This window comes from Cebidichthys violaceus, unplaced genomic scaffold, assembly GCF_023349555.1.
Source record: "Cebidichthys violaceus isolate CVI_PGR_0920_01 unplaced genomic scaffold, fCebVio1.0.p SCAF_66, whole genome shotgun sequence".
In the NCBI taxonomy this organism is placed as follows: Eukaryota; Metazoa; Chordata; class Actinopteri; order Perciformes; family Stichaeidae; genus Cebidichthys; species Cebidichthys violaceus.
In genome coordinates this window covers 870,681-893,200 of record NW_027176883.1, presented here as the reverse complement: position 1 = coordinate 893,200, position 22,520 = coordinate 870,681, and the positions used below count along the sequence as shown (strand labels likewise).

At 44.9% G+C, this 22,520-nt stretch overlaps 1 protein-coding gene across 1 annotated transcript; it reads right to left on the bottom strand.

The window, feature by feature from the left end:
* Positions 1-885: 885 nt before the first annotated feature.
* Positions 886-5,641, bottom strand: LOC137890563 (axin-2-like). The gene is given in 6 exon segments (XM_068734696.1): positions 886-959; positions 962-1,028; position 3,325; positions 3,475-3,532; positions 3,535-4,433; positions 5,427-5,641. Coding segments are annotated over 5 exon segments (987 nt in total). The 5' UTR covers positions 4,322-4,433; positions 5,427-5,641.
* Between the last annotated feature and the right edge of the window lie 16,879 nt (positions 5,642-22,520).

The following is a 22,520-nucleotide window of genomic DNA, read 5'->3' as shown; positions in this document are numbered from 1 at the left end:
ATATTTTTTTTTTTTTGGGGGGGGGGGGGGGGGGTGCCCTCGCCTGGCCAGGGGGAGTTCCTCATGCCTTGTCCCAAGGTCTAGAAATGAGTAACCCCTGTGAAAGCCTCACAGACACATGATCTCAGCACGCCGCAGAGGCCAGTGGCAGGAAACCGACCCACCATGTGAGTAAGCCTCCTTTCATTTGGTGCCAACATTTTTTCAATGAGTTTGTCTTGAGGCCCGAATGGCCATTCCCCCCCCCCCCCCCCCTCCTCCAGCTCTTCAAAGGGAAAAAGCGATTAGATAATATGAAAAAAAAACAAGTCTGTTGTGGCAGAAGGGTGGGTGGGATAGATACATTTCAACTTTGAGGAAAATGAGGCAACGCCCCCATCCACATCAAGACGTTCTCTCTCTCTCTCTCTCTCTCTCTCTCTCTCTTTTTTTTTTTCTTCACCCTTCTCTCCAGCCTGCAACGCATCAGAATAAACTTCAAAAGGTCCTCAGACATAATGACTTTCCCAGAGTTGTCTCCCTGGAGGCCACAGTAACAACTACACATTTATAGAATTACCTGGAGTCAATTCATATAGAGGATAATTAAAATACATTACGGACCATTATTTCACAACAGTGCAACCCCCCCCCCCCCCCCCCGGCCCTCAGGAAATGCTGACTCTGTTGGACTACAAGGCCAAATATTTTTTCTTCGCACCCCTAGACCTTTTTTTTTCCTGGAAAGGTGTCGACTGAACCTTGGTCCGGGCACGTTTCGGATACCATTGAAACACAATACAATTCGGGGGGCTTTGGCCGGGGGTCAACTGAATGGAAACCCGCCATTTAAAAAGACACACACGCCGAGCAATCAACTTTTTGATTTTCAAAAAAAAAAAACACTTACACGCTACTGTCCGTCATGGACATGGAATCGTCCGTCGTAGCATCGCTGGAGATCTCGCTGTCGTTGGCACTGTGGCAGGGGCAAAAATGTAGCCGGAGTTGACGAAGTAGGGGCTGGCGGGGTCTCCTCGACGGTGGACCTGCAAAACACCCAGGAATAAACGTGCCATGAAGACGGTGGAGAGATTTGACAGCTGGATGAAGTTTACTTGCTTTGTGTTTCCTGTTTGGACAGCTCGGAGCCGTTTTGTTGTCATTTCCTTTAGATTTCTGTAATTAAAGTCACTTTTGTGAGACTTTTGAGGGCGGAAGAATGTGACAACAATATCAGAGATGGAGGTATGGGTTCTCTTTCATGTCCCTCCTCCCTCACATACAGGGGTTGTGTGTTTGGGGGGGTGGGGGGTGGTGGGGTGGGGGGGGGGGGGGGTGGAGTGGCTGAAGTGAGCAGCCTGCCTGTGTATGAATGAACAGCATTGCCCTTCTTCTCTCTTGTGCTATCTCCACACCCCTTTGTTTGGGCCGGGCCCATCCATACTCCTGCACTTTCCCCATTCTGAAACTCCACTCTCTCTTTCCTTGGAGTGTTTTCTCCTCCACTCTCTCTCTCTCTCTCTCTCGTTCTCTCTCTCTCTCTCTCTCTCTCTCTCTCTCTCTCTCTCTCCAGCATCCAGTCTGGGGCCCCTCCTTTACCCTGCTTTCCTTTCTAAAGTCTCTCCCTCTCTCTGTCTTTCTCCTCTCTCCTGCTGTGTTGCATTCCTGGTTCAGTAGTGAAGGGGGTGGACAAGGAAGAGGGAGGGAAGAAGAGGAAGGGGGAACTTGAGCTTTAGAGAGGGAGGGAGGAGAGGGAAAGGGGGAAGGAGGGCCCCTTTCTTTATGAGAATGCCTTCTGCCGGGAGTGCTGAGAGGAGAACCCCAGCATGACTAAAGCCGTAGGCCCCGAGCACAAACCTGACCTTTGGAAGGTCCGCGCAAAGAGTCAGGTATTTAGCACAGCTGGGCTCTCTGTACCCCCCGCTCTCTTTCTCCATCTCCTTTCTTTCTTTCATGATCCCCCCCCCCCCTTCCTGTCTTTCCCTGTTCCCCTCCTCTTGTCTCTCCCTGTCTCTCTCCAAAGCATGCTTAGTCTCTGTCAGACAGATTCTTTTTCTTTTTCTTCAAAAAGCAAGAGATAAAAGTGCTGGATAGAAAAGAAAGAGGAAGAAAAAACACTGAGACACACGCACACACACAATCTATGGCAAAGTGGGGATCGGTGGTTGGAGCTGCGGAACTGAGCTGAGGATGTTTTGTTGTTGTGTTTTTCTATCACTTTGGAGTTGGGCTTTGGAGGTTTCTCAGAAAGAAAAAGAAAAAAAAAAAAAGAGAGGAAAAAAGGAATCTGTGCAGTGGCAAAATTAGTTCCACATGTTTGAGATGGAAATTGGTTGACCTAAAGAGATGGCGAGGGGCAGGGGGGAAAAGGGAGGAGAGCGCGGGTGACGGAAAGGAGAAAGAGGGAGGGGGGGGGCTCTCTCCCTCCCAATTTTCTTTCAGTAAAAAAACAAGAATGCGGGGGATCACACCAGGAAACCAGGAGATGCCACATGTCAACAAACCGTGTGCTTATTGGTTCCTAGCTCGACATGGGCCCTTTCAAGAAAACGAGTAACTGTGCCACGATGTTATCTGACATCTGCTCACATGAAGGAAGGCTTGTTTAGGTTCAGTTAGTCACTTCCTTTATTAAAATCATAATTCAGAAAGAAAAGTATGGATTATCTATGAATTGCCCCTTTTCTACCAAACCAAAAGTAATTGTTCAACTCCTATAAGTAACAACTGCGTCCAGATGTGCGGACAAAGTAGTTGAGTGAAAAACTTTTTCAAGTGCCCTTTGATGCAAGCTCATGCATAAAATCCAGTTGTTGTTGTTTTTTTTAAAATGTTCCTGGTTTGACAAGATTTAAGCTGTTGACAATGTGTGGGACGAGTTCTCAGGAAACAGCTTTCATCTCAGACCACAGAACAATATCGCCGCTTGGCCAAAAGACTTGCTGCTTAAAATTCTCTTAAAACTCTGTATTGGCATTTCTTTGGGTCAAAGAGATTTTTGTGATAGTATACAACATGGCTTTGGAGTAGAGGGAGACAAAAAAAAACAACCCAAAAACAGCATGACTTTACAATAGCATCACACTGTTTCATGTAGCTTCACCAGACATGAGGCTCGGTGTCTGAATGTGTGCCTGAACCGGAGGAAGGGTTTCAAAGCACAGGAAACTTGGGCAAGACCAGCAGAGGGGCTGCCTGCAAGACACCATTTACTTAAAAGGAAGGCTCAGATCCATTGATGGTTTTTTTGTTTTTTACCCACCCCGCCCCTCCAACCCCTCCAACCCCTTCACTAACTGCAAGGCAGGAGGGCACAAATACACAGGCATGTTCCTCTGAGACTCTTTGATCAAGTGCCTTTATATCTCTCTCTCTCTTACGCATTTGGTATAAACTGCCACATATCCACCGTAGTTACACTGATGAAGGAATCACGAGGAGAGTAAGCAAGACGCTACTAAAATGTAACAACACAGGCATGCGTGCTCTTACCTGCAACTATTCTCCAGCACTTCAGCTGCTGTCCGGATGGTAGCAGTAGCCCTCAGGTTTTCGCAGACAGTCCAACCACGGAGCCTAACGTTTTCGCCTTCAGGTCATTACAACTCCACTCCTCTTCCTCTATGAGAGGAGGAAGGTATCCGCACATCAGCTTCAGGCTGCCGAGGCTGCCGTGGTTCATGTACGCCGCGTTTTCGCAGCCCGTGCGCACGTATTCGAGGTATATGTCAGAGGTCAAAAACATCTGGTACGCGTTCTCTTCCATGTTGGACTGGATTTCTGTCTGCGCCTGGTCAAACATGGCAGAGTCGATTTGTTGTTTCTTAATACTATCCCTTAAGAAGGTCTTGGTGGCGGGTTTCAGCTGCTTGGCGACAATGCTGTTGTTCTCGACGTACCGCTTGAAAATAACTTTGGCGACCCGCAACGTTTTGGTATCCTTTAAGTCCATTTGCCTGAAGCCGTTGCACGCGAACCAAAAGTCCAAAGTGTCCACGCAATTCTCCCGCTCCAAAAAGGTCCTAAAGAGGTGAGCGCCGTCTTGGTCGCCCAGGAGAAAATGCAGAGACTTTGTCCACCGGACTAGGGGCGAGTCCGGGGACGCGCTGCCCTCTGGCTCCCCGAGTCCATCCTCGTTCCTCCGCGGTGTGGAGCCGGGAGGCGCGGCGGCGGAGGCGGCGGCGGCTGGGGGGGTATCTTTAACCTTGCTCTGGGCTCTCATTTTGGCAGATCTGCTGGGGTTGTAGCATGACGCCTCTCCCTCCTCCCCCGGTACCGGAGGACGAGGAGCATCTTCTCGGAAGCTACTGCTGATGTGCTCCGTAAGCGCCCTGCTCATGGCTCCAGCTCCGGTTGCCTGTGTGAGAGTGCCGTCGTGCCTCCACTGAGCTCCAGCCTAATCCTCCTCACTCTCTAAAAGCAGCGGGGGAGCTTCTCAGCTCCTCTTCACTCTGAAACACAAAGTATTGATCTAATCAAAGCCAGATCCTGCTGAACTTCAAAGAAAGACATCAAGTAAACAGTCCCTTTCAAAAAAAAAAAAACCCTCGCCGGGTTCACAGAGAACGGAAATATGAAAGGCTCTATTCGTTTCATTTATCTATTTATAATCTAAATGAGAGATCAACCTACATTCTCACGTGCATTGATCTGTCACATCAAAAAAAATACATTTTACAAGAGTAATCATCTCACACAGTCCCATTCTTCACCAAAAACCGCATTCTCACACCTGTGGCTTACACGTGTTTCCCTAACGAGTCCATGTCACAAGCTTCAACTCCAATTAATTCCCAATCTGTTTCGGACGACCGTACCCTACCCTGTCTGCATCTCACTCACACACACACACACACACACACACACGCACGCACGCACGCACGCACGCACGCGCACGCACACACAGAGAGTCGTTTCCACTCGGAGCCCACACTTGTCCTCACCATCCCAGCAATCGAGTGGAAATGCATCTGATCTGCACACCACACAATGACCTTAAACGTATAGCAATGCACGAGGGCTGAAAAGCCCCCGCGGGAAAAGTCAGTCGCTCATGCGTAAAATGTAAGCGATCAATCGCCTTAATGCTGCCCAAGATAGGCTATTACAGGACATTATTAAAGCCACAGCTCCGGTAACGTGTCTGAACTACCAACCGCGGCAGAAAGACTCGATGTGTTAAAAACTCGCATAGGAGCTGCATATTTTTTTTTTTTAATCGGAGCCTCAGCGCCAAAATTTAAAGAGACGCGTTTACCTTAACGGACACGCAGCTAATACGACATAAACGGTGTGGTTTGCGGTCACAAATCCTCCACAACATTTCACACAGTCTCAAAAGGGCAATGCAACTCTACAGCACAACATGACCGATTCTAAAAAAAAATAAAAAAAAAAAATCCAGTGGCTGAAGGCTGAATAAAGCGTGCGTAAAACAAACCTACCATCGCAGAGCATATCCAACTGGAGCAGAAAACCCGTTGAAAAGTTGAACGATTACTCCGTTTACAGTAGAGTCTAATACAGTCCCAAACTCTCCGACCAGTAATCCAGCGCAACAACAAACAAAAAAAGAAGCGACAAAGGACTATTTAAAGCCTTCGTCGTGCCACATGTGTCCTATCTCGCTGCAAAACAAGCTCTGTAGTTTGATGTACCCTGTCCCATTCAACAACTGACCTCAGAGTAGGCAGGCTCAGTCCCTATGTAGATCATCGGGGGTGTCAAAATCTGGAGGAGGTAAAAGAGGAGGTGGAGGAGGAGGAGGGGGGCTCCGGGCTCCGATTGTAGAATACATCCCACTTTTTTTTTCCCAGCTAGAAGACGCACCACCCGACAAATATTCGGTTTTTATTCTGAGCAACACATTCATACGCACACACACACACACACACACGCGCATAAGCTTCTTATCTATCTCACCGTATTTCTCGCCCACAAACAAGAAACATAGCCCGCATTTCTCAACTTCAAAGCTCAGCAGCAGCACATCAAAGCGGCCAAGAGAGGGGGCCTGTGGAACAGCTTTCCGACAACTTACCATCCATGTACCCGAGTAGCCTCCCTTTTTTTTCAAAAACGGAAAGTAAAGTAGTCCAACAACAGGCTGTGACTACAACCGCTTCGGCGTTGTCCTCTTGCCCTGTTTACGGTCCTATCACACCGGACGGTTTTTTTTTTTTTAATACAGCCGCAAAATAAAAAGGGAGAGAAAACGTTTCGCCCTCGACTTCTTTCCTCCCCAGGTAGTGTTTCAAGAGTCATACAGCAGGCCGGTATAAATCCTCGGGGCTGTTTCTAAACCAACTGGGCTGAAGGTTTAACTGTGGACTTCAAAGTAACGAACCGCTGGCCAGGTCCCGGAAGATACATAAAAACACAGCGCCTCGTCTTCGCGGCAACCAACGAAATAACACAGAAATAAATCGAACTAGAGTGAAGATAAATGAAGGGAAACGGCTACAAATTGTAGCATTTGTCAGCTCGACTGTTTCTCGTTTGCGAACCCCGCGCGTTTAGACGTTCATTAACGTTTCATGAACTTTTCAAGACAGGGAAGGGATTTACATGTATGCCAGGACCTTATCAAAGACAGGCAATCTCGAGCCAACTCCCCGAGGCTTTCGGAGCGTCAGAAGTAAGTGATCCACCGCGCCAATAGCGTTATTCTTACAGTCCGTCTGTTACTACACAGCGTTTCAATAGAGACACAAAGCAAACAACAGCGATACTTTTGTTGCCTCTGGCCTCCAGTGACAGGAGGGACTTTAGTGTGTTCACATAGCTGAGGAGAAGCCTTTATGAGAGGGTGAACTTTCACAGTTCATTCTAGTATTCATCTCCTATCGTTCAGCAAGATATTTCTTTATAATTTCTTTATTGGTTACAAAGCATGGGGAGTTTGGCCGCATTATCCTCATGTTAATTCAAGTAATATTACATTTTAATTACAAAAGTAGCAGAGTAAGGGAAGAGTGACAGTAAAGAGTGTGTGTTTAAATTTAAATTTAAAAATGTTCTTAAGTTTTAGCACTGGTTTGATAATCCTGTATAGAGTGTAACTGTCAAAAAAAAAAAAAAACGTACATATTAGTCACAGGCTTTTAGCCACAAAGATGTCAACCTAACACACTTGCCAGTTCCACATTCAGGGAAAATGGCACAGCATGACATTTTGATTGAAATTGGACAGAGAGCAAAGGCAAGAGCTGTTCTCTAGTCTTTTAATTCACATGACTTCCCTAATGTCATTGTGACAGAATCTTAAAGAGTGGTTAGACAGTGATCCAATCCCATGGTACTTCAAAGGCTATATTGTCCCTTTGATGTTGGAAATCAACTTTAAAAAAGGAGAATATGATTATATAAAGTCAGACGATTCAAATTCACAAAACTCTCATGATGGTACAGGACAAGGGGACTAATGAAATCCAACTTCTTCGAGTTCCTCAAGTGGTGATTGATTCATGTTGAGTTACACGTAGAGGAACAAGCATGCAGTGTCACAGTTCCCATGTAGATTTATAGCTGTGTCAGCATCTTTGTCCATTTGTCCAAAATCTGGACAGTAGGCCACACGGTGTGGAGAACAGATCCGGACTGACCACGCAATCCCTATTATTTTCAATCTAGATGCTCGATACTTTCTCACGGCATCATGCAGCCAACTTGTACATTTTTAGTTCTGACACATGTTGCTGAGGAATTTTAACACACTCCAGCTTTCTTACAAAAATGCACAATAGCAAGCCTTTCTTGTTTCCTTGGTAAAGCACAGGAGTCTAGCTGATTACGTTGACGTCCCGCCAACCACTTCCTGCATGCTGTGAGCTTGTCTGGTGATTCAGTCCAGCTATTTTAAATGTAAATCTTTTAAGAGATTTTCATTGCAAGGTGTTATCACAAAGCCGTTTGATGGCAGACGGTGGGGTGTCTTTCTCCGTCTGCGTTTGTATGTGACAGAATATGAAGAGGTAATTCATAGCCACTGTTTATACTGGAGGGCTGTGTAAAACAAACATCGCTGCCACAAATCCAAACAATCCAGCACCCAAAATGCACAAAAAGCTTCCAACACTTCGCAACGAGAAGTGGCCCGCCGTCTGCGAGACGGAACGCAGAATCACAAAATGGGTCAAGCAGCGCTCGCCTCGTGACGTTCAAGGGGCACCGCGCTGATCGGCGAGGATCAAATTAAAGCAATTAAATATGTAGCCATACTGTTATCTAAGCGCTAACTTCTTTAAAGTCAGCTTTGAAAGGAGGATTGAGATATATAGAGGGGTTATAAAATGTAATTTTTTGAAGTGCAGGACAATCTTAAAAGTAGGATATTTCACATTCGGGATAAGACGTTATCTTCACTCAAATTAAATTAGGCCGCACATATCACTGCAAAAGAAGAAGAAAAAAAAGGTTTCCACAGACAGTTAGTTTTTGCTGACAGGCAGGAATCTTTGTTCATGCTTTGCTCAGTCGGCTTCCAACGACAAGTAAAGATCAGACTATTCAACTATTGAAGATGTTTTTGTTTTTAATGCATTTCTACAAACAAAACTGTGATCACCAAATCAACCAGAAATACAAATTGCATGTCTTTTTTTTTTTATTTTAATCCATCTGGAAAGTGTCATGAGACGTCAAAACCCATGGGACCACACCTGTTGACCCTTGAATGCCCACTTCTTGTGTTCAGCGGTGACAAAAGAGAGAGAGGGTGCTGTAAAGTAGCCACAAGAAGACCCTTTTTGATGTTGACCCTGCCCTGACCCCTTTGTTGGGCCCTAACCATTTCACAGGAAGATCCAAACGCTTTAAAAAGCACAATACAGGACGAGGCTGCCGCCACTGACTTGCTAGAAGCCCCAATAAAACAGGGTGACCTGGAGGCTAATTGAGAGCTCGTGGTTGGGAAGAAATTAAAGGCATCTGCTGTGTCACCCACAGATTGGAGACGGAGCACCTCTTTAATTAGAGCCCCGCATTGAGAGCGCAGAGAAAGTAAGCGCTTCACTTCCCTCAGTGCAGGTGTCACAACAGGATACATGGAAACCGACGGAGGAGTTTAATTATAGCAGTGTGTAGGATTGGCTCTTCTTTCTTTCTGTTAGTACTGTAGACATTTTGGATTTTTGCATCAGTTAGTTGCATCAGTCAAACAGAAGGTCCCTCCCTTTTATGTCGCTTTTTCGTAAAAAAACCCAACAACAACAAAAAGACGTTTGGATTTGCATCACATCACTGAACACGGCATACGTTCCCACAATGTGAACAATAAATTCTGTGCAGGCCGCTTTGTCGCCTCTCAAATCCTACACATGCGCTGAAATAGCACAGAAAAACAGAAGAGAGGGTGGCTAATTGCAAATAACCCAATATTTTGTAGTTCAAAGGCCTGTGGTGGGTTTGAGTGATAATTTTGGCAGAAGCATCACCATAAACACTAATAAAATTAAGTGCGTCGGAGGGAGGAGGGGGCGTGGCCAGGCATCCCTTTGAACAGACCCTGTGATCAGTTCCCCCTCTCAATTAGCGTATTGTCCACTTGTCCTTTCAGCTGGGAGGGAGGGGGCAGTCTCCCCCCCCCCCAGCTTCCCTTTGAAGTGATTATCCCTTTATCTCAAGCCTGAGCGAGGAATATCTTGGGGGACAATGGCAAATTAAAGCCCATATGGAGAGAAGCGTGAATGTCTGTTTGTAGGCTCAGAGAGAAATAGAAAAAAAAGAGCGATAGAGAAATAAATAGAGTGGGGAGAGAGAGAGAGAGAGAGAGAGAGACGAAAAGAGGGACAAATATCATCATTGTGTTTGCACGAGTTAAAGGGTGAGTGGTGGATGTCAACACTCATTCAAAAAAGTAATTTAGGGCTTGTGCCTGAGTTGACACTTGTAGCAGAGAGACTTTAGAGGAGCTAAAGGAAAGAAGGGTGTGGGGGGGGGGGGGGGGGGGGGGGGGGGGGGGGGGGGGGTGGGAGGAGTGAATAGATAGAAGGATGAGCATGAAGACGAGAGGAGTGCAGTTGTCAGCAGAATCAGATGGCGGTCAGCACACAGCCTTGAAGAAGATACAATTAAAGTGTGGAGTTAAGACGGGCTTTGAAGTTGGACATGGTGCATAACACCCTTAAAGTTTGAGAAGACAGCCATTCATCCGCTTGTTTATGGCTTGTTAAGACCATTCCTTTTTAAACAGCCCAATTGTGAGAAAAAAAATAAACTTTCATTTCAACTTTTTGGGGAAAAGTCTAAAATGTATCAAAAGTCTCAACAACAATGGGGGTGAGGTGTTCAACAAGATCTAAAGGAAGATAAGTGGTCGTCTTTTGAAACTTGAGTGAGGGATTTGCTTAAGAAGGTGTGTGTGGGGTGGTTGAGTGCTGAGGATGAATAATTACTCTCTTTTCCCACTCTCCCTCTTTTTCTTCCAATCCTGTTTTTCGGTGGCTTAAAAGTTTAATAACGTGTAGGAACAATGTCCGCGATGCTCGGCCTAATCCGTTTGGGTTTGTGGCAGCCCGAGAACCCGATCTGATGTTTGCCGAGCCAGCATGTAGACAGAGTGTGCGTCTGTCGTTCTTCTGTGTACAGCTGAAAAAGATTATTAAACAACTTTTCATCTCAAATGATTTTCATAGCGTATTACAATCACACCAGACATAATCGGGCGCACGCTGTCGCCCTGCACCGAGTGATCCGTATGACAGCGTCAAAAGTGATTCTTCTTCTGATTGCGAAGCGAGGGAAATGTGTGTTCACTTTGAGCTCCGTTAGCCGTCCCTAATGAGTATCAGACAAGTGGATGTCGAAAAATGCTCGATATGAAGCAACGGTCAGGCTGTTAGAGGCTGAACAAAAGTTGCGGTTTAAACTGACAGCGGTTAACTGGCCACGGCTCAGCCTGACGGCAAATCCATGCGCCGATAAGGCGAATGAAATGTCCCTATTGATCAAATGATCCCTTGTTTAGCCGTTCAGTTCTGGACAAGACCAACAGTGACGCCATAAAACCAAAACACAGACGTGACAGCGGTTCGCTGTTGATTTACGATCTTTACAGCCAGCTATTGTTACATCAATACATCCACATCCTGCCATTTCAGACACGCTCCAACAGAGAAGTGCGGGTGATTGCTGTGTCCACACAGTGTCACATTCTGTGGCGAACAAACAGTTCAGTGTGTGGTTTGGCACTAACCAGTCGTGTATTTTCGTCAGCGAATCAATGCGCAGGATTTGTTGTCATTGTAAAAAAAACTGTTTTCTATCCCGTCCCGCCTCCAGCTGCTTCCTTTTTTCACCAATCATTTCACAGGGCACAGCAACAAAACCCGCAACCATAGGATGTGAGGTCGATGGGAGCGTAGATGTCAAAGGGTGGACAAAATAATGCAAACACCGCATGTATAGGGACCCTAACTTGACGCGAGTGGACCGCAATTGTAAAAAGGTACACCGGCAAATTCATCTGAATGCCAATTAGCAGATTGTGTCAGCTTTCAAAAAAAAGTTTGTGTGTGAATTTTCAAAGCAGCAATAAATTCCTAAGGTGCAAAATAGCTGCTCTCTGGATTACAAATGCAACTGTTAAAATGGTAAAAAAAAAGAAGTACAAATTAGAGACTGGAAGGGTCTCAAACACATTGCTGTAATATTCTAAAATTAGACAAATATCTTCTTTAAATAGAGACAGCGGTCCCAAGTCTCAGTCACAGAAACTTAAGGAAGTCGTACTTATTGGTAGATAATATTGGTGATTATTGGATAATTCTATATAGCAAAATCTAATGCGGAATGCATGACAATGACAGCAACCCAAGTTAAATGATGGTTGAGGTAAAGCAACTCAACACTTAAATTAGGATGAGGAAAAAAAGATTGTGGTTCATTTGGATCAGTTGCAGCTCTGTGACAGAACACAAGCTCTGGCCTCACCCATGAAAAGTGGACTTGCTACACTCCATTCACAAAACCAACCTACACAACCGTACTTTTCACCTTTCTACATAAAAAGGCACACTGCTTCCTGCATTGGCACCAAAACCAAAGCAGCGACCTCCCGTGCAGTCAATGCGGAAAGTGCCAGAAACTGCAGTTCCTCAAATGGCCACTTGAGGCTGGCTTCAAAAGTGAGTCAATTCCCAAAGACCCTCCGTGTTAAAATGAAATAAACATGCTTACAGCCTGGTACAAACACGTTTTTCTTCTCTATAGCTTACAACGTACTTCGTAATGTAATTGTGTAAACGACATACCAGTTTAAATGATACTAAGGGCTTAAGGTTAGGCATCATTAAGGGCGTGGCTATTTTGAGTGACAGGTGGGCGCCTGGCTGTCACTCAAAGATCCACATCTTTGCTCATTTTCAGAGTTAGGCCGGTGTCGTCGCTGCCAGGCAGCGACCGGAGCTTAACAAACGGCTCTCCAGAAACGTGTTGTGAAATTCCTAGAACTACTGAAACAACCAAAACTTCAAACTTGGAACTTCCCTCCAAAGTTTCAAGATGTGGTTTTTTTTTCCTGCTTTCACAGCAACGCCGTGGCTGATAAAGCAGAAACATATGAGGCATGAGTAATACTCTTTTATCCCCAAAGAGCTTCTGTTTAGCCCTTGGGCAAGGCAACATTCAACTTATCTTTTCCAATTGGAAAACAATATCTTATTGTATTGCTGTACGAAAGAGTCTTTTTGTTTGTGAGAAAAAAATAAATCTGTAAAAAGATATTTAGTGTATCAGAGCTCAGAAATGTAGAAACACGTCTGATTACCACGCATGCGGATGCAAATTGCCTCAATGAAACAAGAGGGAACAAATATGCTTGTCATGAAAATCCATAAAGAATTATAGCTGTCAACTGGATTTTTTTTTGCATGCGAGATGATTACCCTGCCAATCATGTGTGGCGATGGTGGGTTGTGTTTATTCATCCCAAGTGTTACATTATGTGTGCGGCTCGCTCCGCTCCGCCAGCTCTAATTGATTAGATTCAACAGCGGCTCTCCAATTGATTGTTTCATAAAACATACTTATTCATACAAATTACACGTGCACTCTTTTTTTTTTTTCATTTTTGTCCTGATGCGTTTGCTGTGCGTAGGATAATGTGCATGAAAGTAGCATTGTGCATGTCTAAGGGACAGCGTTCACTGTGTATAGTCTGCGCGGTAAATAAACTCAAGAGACCCGACGGCAAAACCAAAGCGAAGAAACACGACAACAATATTGGATTTCGCAAGAAAGTTAACAAGCACTTTGTGCAGACTCTCACGGTTCTGGTGTGAGTCATGCTCCTTTAAGGCTGTGCCTCACACTCCGTCGGTCCCCCGGAGAGTATCTCATACGGAATTAGAACTGCATTTACAAATAAGATCAAATTATGATTTTCATTTTGAGTGCGAAAAAACACAAAAAAAAACCCTCAGTAAGAAGCTATCAGTTGCCGCACTTTTGACAACCTTGTGTGTCTGTATATGCAGAGACAAGTGACCGCGAGGTTAAAACAACCTGCATATATTACTGTGTTATGTGCGCGCTAGCACCCGAGTGTGTGCCCACGCATGTTACATACAACCTACTTCCGTTTGCTTTTATTACGTTTTAAATATAAATGTGTTGTGTGTGTGTGTGTGTGTGTGTGTGTGTTCTTGACTTTCTTCTGTGAGGCTGTGATATTCTTACGACATGAAGAGTTAAGCCCACATACTGTGAATAAAGGAAGTCCCGGATATAGCAAAAGAAGAGCGATCCTCCAGGACCTCAGCTCTGGCAGCTGCATATATTGTTCGTTTATTCCCGAGAGAGTTTCTAAATCCATAACTAAAACTAAGATAAAAGTGTTTTGACCCCATTGTGGGATGTTTCCCCAGTGTCATGCGGCTACTCAGCAGGTGTGCAGAGGGAGGGCGAGTTTCAAAACACACAGCGCAGCAGATAGGCAAAAGAGGAACGTCAACAAAGCACCGCTGCACTGACAACCGGCAGGGAAAACATTCCCACAGAGAAAACTGAAATTACCGCCTCGCAGTTGTATTGTATACGTCTGTCCAAAATGTCATCATTTAGACATTTGTGCGAAAAACCGTCATAGCATGAATTCTCGAGTTGCGACAGTGATCGTGACCTTCCGTGTGGACGTTTGTGGCAAATTTGAAGACATTCGCTCAAGACGAGGACGGGGACGGATGTGAGGTCACAGTGACGCCGAAATGTAATCAGCTCATTCCTGAGTCCCAAGTGGACGGGGCTGTCGTTGATGATGGAGAGAGGGTGTAGAGAAGGAGGAGGGACAGAAAGAGAGGGATGGCATGAGGGTCAAAGAAGAGAGAGGAAGACAATGAAACACAAAAATCTAGCTCTATAGCTCTATTCCTAAAGCTAACTTCCTGTGAAGACAGAGGTTTATTTTGAAAAGGCATTATGTAATGAACGTCCGGTGGCTCACCGTCACTGACATGTGCAAAGCTGATCAAAAGTGGAGGTGTGGTTTGAACAACTCTCATCAGGTTCTGATTAAAGTGTTTAATCGCATTTCTCATGCTAGCGGGACGCGCTGCTCAAAGAATCAAAAGCTGTCCCGCAGTTTGCCTTTTTGAAGGGTCCAACTTTATGCAAATATTTGTTGAAAACGACGTCCGGGAGGTAACCGATCATCCTCAAAGGAACAGAACAAAGATCGCCCGTTGTCTTCCCCACTCACATACCGAAAAGTGCTTCAACGTAAAATGGAAGAGAAGCTGATAGTCACGGTCAATGGCTTCCTCATTCTCTACAATACAACTTCAATGAGCTACCGCAAATAAAACATGTAAGCATTGTTAAAAAAAAACGTGGAAACATGAGAAAAATAACTCATGTTTCCACTGTGTTCAGTGCAAACACCAAGCTTCAGGCTTAACGTGTGGTAACATTACATTGATGTCCTACAAACATTCGCTCGGTTCCTCTTAAAATGAAGCCCCGAACGACAAACAGCCATGCATTTTCTTTCTCAAGGATCTCTAGTTGGCTTCCTCGGATTCACAGGTCAGAACTCGTCATTGTTCAACTTTGACCAAGTGGATGCGCTCCAATAGAAACACTAATGCACTCTGTTTGGAAATGGCAAACTAAGCTCAAGGCGACCGTGCCTTACTATATGTATTCATGAACGTACGGTCGGCTGTTTCCAGTTAGAACAGAGGAATGGCAGAACAAGAGGAAGATAGCAATCAGAAAATGATCTTTTGGAAATGCCATTAAAACGTTCCTTCTACTATCAACCAATAACGCCACATCCGGTTCAACATCGCGAAGAAGTCCTGACAGCAGGGCAGGAGAATAACACAGACTGTGAGAGTGAAAAAAGGTCAACCAGGCACCTCCTATTAATGAGCAGCGCCACCAGGAGCGGATCAGACGGAAAGGCCACCAATCATCGCTGCTCCTCCAGCGCGGCTGAAATGTGTCAACAAGGCAGCGTGAGAGGAGCGCGCTCAACTGTTTGCCCCCCCCCCCCCCCCCCCCCCCCACACTGAAGATGATGGGACGGGTGGAAGAAAAAAAAAAAAGGAAATGTTCTGTAAAAGAAGAGGATTGACAGAAAGCCAGGAGTAATGACAGAAAGCCAGGAGTAAGAGACCCCCCCCCCCCCCCCCCCTCTCCTCCTCCCCCTCCCCCTCAGAATAAAATCCGGTGCCATAAAATGTAAGCGCGGGCAAACAGCTCCTCCCCAGCTTGTCGGGGAGTTTGTTTTAAAGTGGAAATGAGGCTGATGGCGCACTTGGCGATTAGCCCCGCGGCTAACATGAAAGGAGAGGAAAAGACAGCTGCTAATTTTCTCCTTTGACCTTTGGCTCCCGCTGGTATTTCATACAAACGGTGATTTATGGAGGAGCCTAACAGCTCACTGCTACTGGAGGGATTACCGTAAGAGAAAGAGGGAGGGAAAAGAAAGAAGAAGTTGAACCCCCCCCCAGGACTCACAGCATCTCAATTCATTCATTTCATCGCTTTTGTTTTATAGCTCTGTCCTTTTTACTTCGCATGTCCTTCTCCTCTCACCCGTATCTCTTTGTCGATTTTACTGTGCTTCTCTGTCCGTCGGCTTTACTGGATTTTGACTCTTTATCTATTTCCATCTTTGTTTGTAGTCTCTAGTTTCTGTCTGCATTCATCCTGCCCATCCTTCTACCCGTGCTCCCTCTATATATATATATATATATATATATATTCACTGTGAAACAACCGTTTAGAGCACATTTGGCACAGGTGTGACGCTCTTCTTTTGCAGTGTCACACTCATTATCATTACATATTAGCCGTCTGAAACAAACCCAGATAACACCCGGAAGATCTTTCTCATCCACCGTGCAGCGCCCTGTTGTGAATATGAATACACGTTGTGTCTCAGCACTTCAGCTGCAGGGAGATCCCATCGAAAGTCAGTTTCGCGCAAATCCCACGTATGGATGGCTCCCATGTAAGGAGGCCCTGGAAAGCCTCTGGGGCAGCGGAGATCTGGCACCCTTCTTCCCCTGCTCTGTCTCTACTGTTGCCCCTTAACTTCTCAAATGTATTTAATGAAAAGATGGTGCAAATCCATACCTCATGTAGTCGGTGTCGTACTTGCGTTTCGCTCAATTAGCATGAAAACAAACTGTGTGGGTGTTCTTCTATACTGTGAAATGGGTGGCTATTAGCATTACAAGGCATTATCGCCAAATACTGTTAAGAAGTGTGAATAACTCCGCTGCATTAAAAATCCCCTTCAAAATAAAAGCACAGGATTTTTTTTTTTTTTTTTTTTATTCAGGCAAAGGCCCGCGACCCACTGAAAACGGGTCCACGACCCACTTTTGGGTCGCGACCCACCAGTTGAGACTCACTGCACTAAAGGATCCTCTCAAGTGATGGTGTGAACATGGTAGGCTCTGATGAACCTCCGTTTGGAGGTCCGTGCAGCACAAACACTTCGGCCTTCGGCCCCCAGAGACATTCCTTTAACAGTAGAACACGAGACAAAGCCCACGTTTTCCCAAGACAAAACACATTAGGAATAAACAAAATAAATAATCCTAGGAAGTGAATGGGTCACAACAAGAGCAGCTCGTCACCAGCCAGACTCAACAAACCAGGACAGAACTTGGAGGCAGATGTGCAGCAAGTAACCAATAGGACTTCCAAAATCAAGAGGAGCTGGTCCGGCAGCTAGAGGGAGAGAACGGCTTCCTGTGTTTTCGGGCTAAAAATGTACACATGAAGGATACATTTCTCAAAGAGGGCCAAGACTGTGTCAGTGACGAAATATCTGACAAATATCATATTTACAGTGAATTTAGTTTAAGGGTGGAACTTGTTTTGACGCCCAAATCGATACAATACATACAAATCAAGTCAATTATAAAGCTACTCACCATTACTAATAACCTCATAACAGTCTCTCTCTCTCTCTCTCTCTCTCTCTCTCTCTCTCTCTCTCTCTCTCTCTCTCTCTCTCTCTCTCTCTCTCTCTCTCTCTCTCTCTCTCTCTCTCTCTCTCTCTCTCTCTCTCCTCTCTCTCTCTCCCCCCCCTCTCTCTCTCTCTCTCCCCATCTTTTGTTCTCACCCTCTGGGTTTCATTCAGAGTTCAAGCAGGTCATTAGCAGAGCGATTACAGTGTGCATCCATTAAGAAAATGCAAGTGTGTGTGTGTGTGTGTGTGTGTGTTCATGCACGTGTGCCTGTCTGTGATCACCGCATGAACGTTTGCATGCATGTGTGTGCCTAACTGTGATCACAAGTGTGATGTGTGTGTGTGTGTGTGTGTGTGTGTGTGTGTGTGTGTGTGTGTGTGTGTGTGTGTGTGTGTGTGTGTGTGTATCAATCACTCCAGTGTGGGTGACGACGAGGAGCTGTTTGTCTTTCTCATAAAAGGGAAAGGGATCAAAAGGGCTGGTCTACCAGCTGGACCTTCAATCACACTGGGACAACGTGACTTTAGAGCCCTGGGCAGCTGCAGCTCTGGGGATGGTGTGTGTGTGTGTGTGTGTGTGTGTGTGTGTGTGTGTGTGTGTGTGTGTGTGTGTGTGTTTTGAACCCTTTTAATCACAATCCCTCCACATTTTCAATTTCCAGATTCCAAGCTTAAGATAATTCAGGTTTATTACAACTTGGGTCTTACATTCATAGTTTTGTCCATCATTTTCTATCAGTTTTAATAATATTGTAGTTACTGCATGATGTCAACATCGCTGTCACAAAGAAGACGAGTCAAGAAACATGACCTTCAGACGGTTTGTGAAAAAGACAGTTTAGCTTCAGTTTAGATTATACAACTAATCCAGAGATGAAACCTGAAGCATAAGCACCTGAAAGGTTGCTAAAAATTGATCTTTTATTATCAATTAATTTGCCAATGATGCGTTATGATCGCGACTAACGCATAAATCGCTCATCGTTATAGAATGTCAAAAAAATCCCCAAAACCCAAAGTGACATCTACGAGGTCAAAGTCGAACCAAGAAGTTGATCTGGAAGTTGTGATTCATATTTACAATAACCAAAACTGTGAAAATAAGACCCAAGCTGTAATTACCTGGAAGTGTCCTATGATTTGAGTCTGTGAGAGGTTTGAGGACCACGACGCCGTACAACACGGTACCACGAACAAGCTTCAAGGTAATCACAATGACAGCCTTGTATTACACTCAAGTGACCACAAACACAACTCGGCTTTAAAGCCGTAGACACGCACTAACCCATCGCTGCATGTGAGCTCTATTCTAATCAAGCATTAGCCGCCACCTGTAGTAAACAAACGCAAGAGTTACTTGTGATTGCTGGCTCTGTGACCCAGTGAGCTGCGTGATAATCTGTGACACGGAGTGTTTCAAAAATACTAACCGCACGTTGTCAAATGAGCAGGAATGCACAAGCTCCTCTTGCCCAGGAGTTCAGCAGCTACACAGATGAGGTGGGAGCTCAGCATTCTTGCCAAGACATACCACATGACATAACTTATCATATTTCCTCTCAAAGCGCCCTCTGAGCTCCGAAGTTCCAAAATGTCACCCTACTTGCTTTTCTGCCCCGGTATAAATCACCTTAGTGCTTCACAAAAGGAGAGATGATTTCACCTGGGTGTGTGTAACTGCATACATGTGCACACGTGGGAGCGTACCAATGTGTGTGTGTGTGTGTGTGTGTGTGTGTGTGTGTACGCCGGAGGGGGGGGGGCGAGCAAGATCAAAGCCGCAGGAGAGGCATGACCGCAGAGTTTTGAGATCTCGACACGCCTGTTGAACCTGCCATGTTGACAGTTTTAGTCTGGGAGCCATGTCCAGACCGTCCCTTGATCACAGAAGATCAATTTAGGCTCTGAGATTTATGGTGTGTTGATTTAACACAAGGATTTTCTTTTTATGTCGAATATGAACCAGTGGGTCCAGTGGGTGACTCTTTATTTATAGCGCTGACAGCGCATTTCTCACATTTTGTTGGTTCCTCCCATTTTGTGAGCCAAAGCAAACAGAAAGTGTCGCACGCATTCCTATCGAAAAACTCAAAAAATGTAAAAGGTAAAAGGGAGTCAAGTTACCGTTGCAGTTTGGTGATACAGTAATGACAAAAGCCTCATATTTTGACAGCAGCAATATTAAACGTATGTCCCATTTTGGACAGATAAACGGACAAATAACGAGAAGTATTGAGAAAAAGCAGCGTCCCCTGCCCTATTGCTCTCCAGGGGGCTTGAACTTTTGGTACAGACCGATACCGTCAGCATGAAAAAAAATAATATAACTTTATTATATTACAAACAACAGCCATACTTCCAGTTAACCATCCGAGGGGCCAACGTTGCTAGCCGATGCTTAGTCCCTGTGATTTGTGCGCTCTCTACGGTGCTCTGGGCCTCCAACAAAGCAACTGCTGCCAATGGTAATACCACCCCCCCCCCCCCAGCTTAGGAAGTAAAGGAACTCAGGTTATGTAGTATATAGAGGGACAAAGTCGGAGTATCCATCAGGATACTACATAACAAACTACGTAACAAACGTACTTATTTTAAGCCCTCAACCTAACCGACTCATTTTGTTGCCTAAACCTAACCAACTTGTTTCCTGCGAACAGGGAAGTTTATTTTGAAATTTTCTCACCTTAAAAGAAAAAGTGAGGAGAATTCAAATTTAAAATCAAACCAAATATCCTTTACACATGTGGCATTTGGGAGTCACTTGGAACGTTTCAAAAGACACTAATAAGTAAAAGTAAAACCACTAAAACTACCAAATCTTTTTAAGACATTTTTGTGTGTTTTCTTTTAAGACATACTGAAGGTGATATAACCTGTTGAGGATACAAGGAGTGGGAGCATCTTTGTCTGTGTGTGTGTGTGTGTGTGTGTGTGTGTGTGTGTGTGTGTGTGTGTGTGTGTGTGTGTGTGTGTGTGTGTGTGTGTGTGTCATGCAGTCAAGCTTTCAAAACCACAGATCAAAGGAGAAGGTGTGTTACAAATGAAGTGAATTGCATGGGAAGAGATAACCGGTGTGGCGACTGCACTCCTGCCAAAACGATTCCTTTTTAAACTCCTTTAAGAGGTTGATGCAACATCTAAATATGTTCCACTGTGAGTTTACGTAAGCAGCTCTGTTGTTCTCTTGCATGTCCAGTTTTTAGTGGAGGATTATCATATGTCGTCTATGGATTTAGAACATCTTTGAAGTCGGGACTCAGACAAAACCCTTTCGAAGCCTGTTGTGTAATTTCAAAAATGCATAGTCACCAAAGGAAAACTTAAGAATAGTGAGTTGGTGGAAGGTTTGTGACCCTGCGGCAGTGATAGCTAAATGCATGGAAGCAGCATGGGAATGGTTTCAGAGACATTCTTTAGGCAGCCTCAAAAAAGGTTGCTTTTTTTTTTTTTTTTAGTCCCAGCGGAATCTGAATGATATTTCAGTCAAAAGGCGAGAGCAAAAGCCTGTGGTTGTGTGGGTGAAATTCGGATACCATCCAATGTTCAAAGCCTTGAAATACATATGCCACACAATGTTAAAGCATTCCTTTTCACAATTTACAATGCATAAACATGACGGTTTACAGAGGCCCAGGGTGATTATTTGCACAGAGGTCTAGTTTCAGCTATTTCAGGTTTTCTTGAGGCTGCCCCGCGATGCCGCCGCACAAAGTGATTCTTGAAAGTGTTAAACCACAGCCCCCCCCCCCCCCCCCCCCACCCCCAAGCCTTGGTGAACGCGAAACACTGACTGTTTGGACTTCAAATACCCAACACAGACAGAACGAGCTACAAAGAGAAACTCATGCCTGAACGAAAAGAAAACAAACTATTTTGGACATTTATGTTGTTTTATAACGTAAATGCTTTCGTCCGTTCCTCCAGCGTTACACACATTTCACATTTTTATGAATGAGAGAGAGAGAGAGAGGTCTGCTTTATATAGAGTAAGTAAACACCACTTCTGTGATTTTCACGACAGCGATATATATTGTCTCATAAAAGAGATGGAATACATGAATCGCATCGCACTGTGGAAGTTAAAGTCTGACAAGTAGCACCTTAAAAATTCAACTCTGCTCTGGGTCATGTATTCGTGGCATCGTCTTTCTGCACACACAGAACATGAACTTACTGTCAGCAGCTCTGATAACACAAGAGAGAATGCACCAATTTCTCATTTTTCAAAAAAGTTGTGAAAAACCTAAGCAGAGCAGCATCTCCACAAGGGCCCCACTGATGTATCTTGAAAGACTGTGACTTCTCAGTTTGCATTTGATACGCCGTCTTTTTTAGCAGCCACGCGAGAAAGCCAGTTATGGGAAAACTGCAAAAGGGAGAGACAGGACGAGCTCCTGGGCCTTCAGAAGTCTTGTCAAAAAGCCTTTCCTTTCTGTGCTTTGTCCCACTGATATTCATCTTGCCAGTTGAAAAGTGAAGACGGCAAAAACTTTGCGCTTGAAAAGAACTTTTCAACTTCTAAGAGACACCTCGCAACAGGACTGAGTATTTGAAAAAAAAAAAAAAAAACACAACAAAAACACAACTGAAACAGTCGGAATGGAAGGGACTTCCAGACTGAGCAGCGTGTTAAAGAATCAGATGCCCGTGTTCGGAAAACGGAGCGACAACGAATGTGGCGTTGTCCTCTGGTGAGAATAGGAACCAGACTCACACAGAGTGTTGATTCTGGCACGCTTTTTAAAACCATCTACCAATAAACAAGCACTAAGCTTTATATGTTCTCGGTCTGAGTGTGTGTGTGTGTGTGTGTGTGTGTGTGTGTGTGTGTGTGTGTGTGAGACAGACGGATATATAATATAATAGAAAGAGAGATCGTGTGTATCCGTGTGGCGATGTGCGTATTTTTACGTATGAGCTACGACCATCAGCAAAACCTCGTTCGACAGAAGTGTCGTCCTGCAGGGTGCCCGTTAAAAGAAAAGTTTAATAAAGTTTGATCACTGTTTATTTCATCTCAATGGGGCCTTTCAAAATTTCGCAGAGCCAAAAAACTTTCACTCCGCATCTTTTTCCCCCTCACCTCTCAAAAGAAAGCCGACTTCATCGC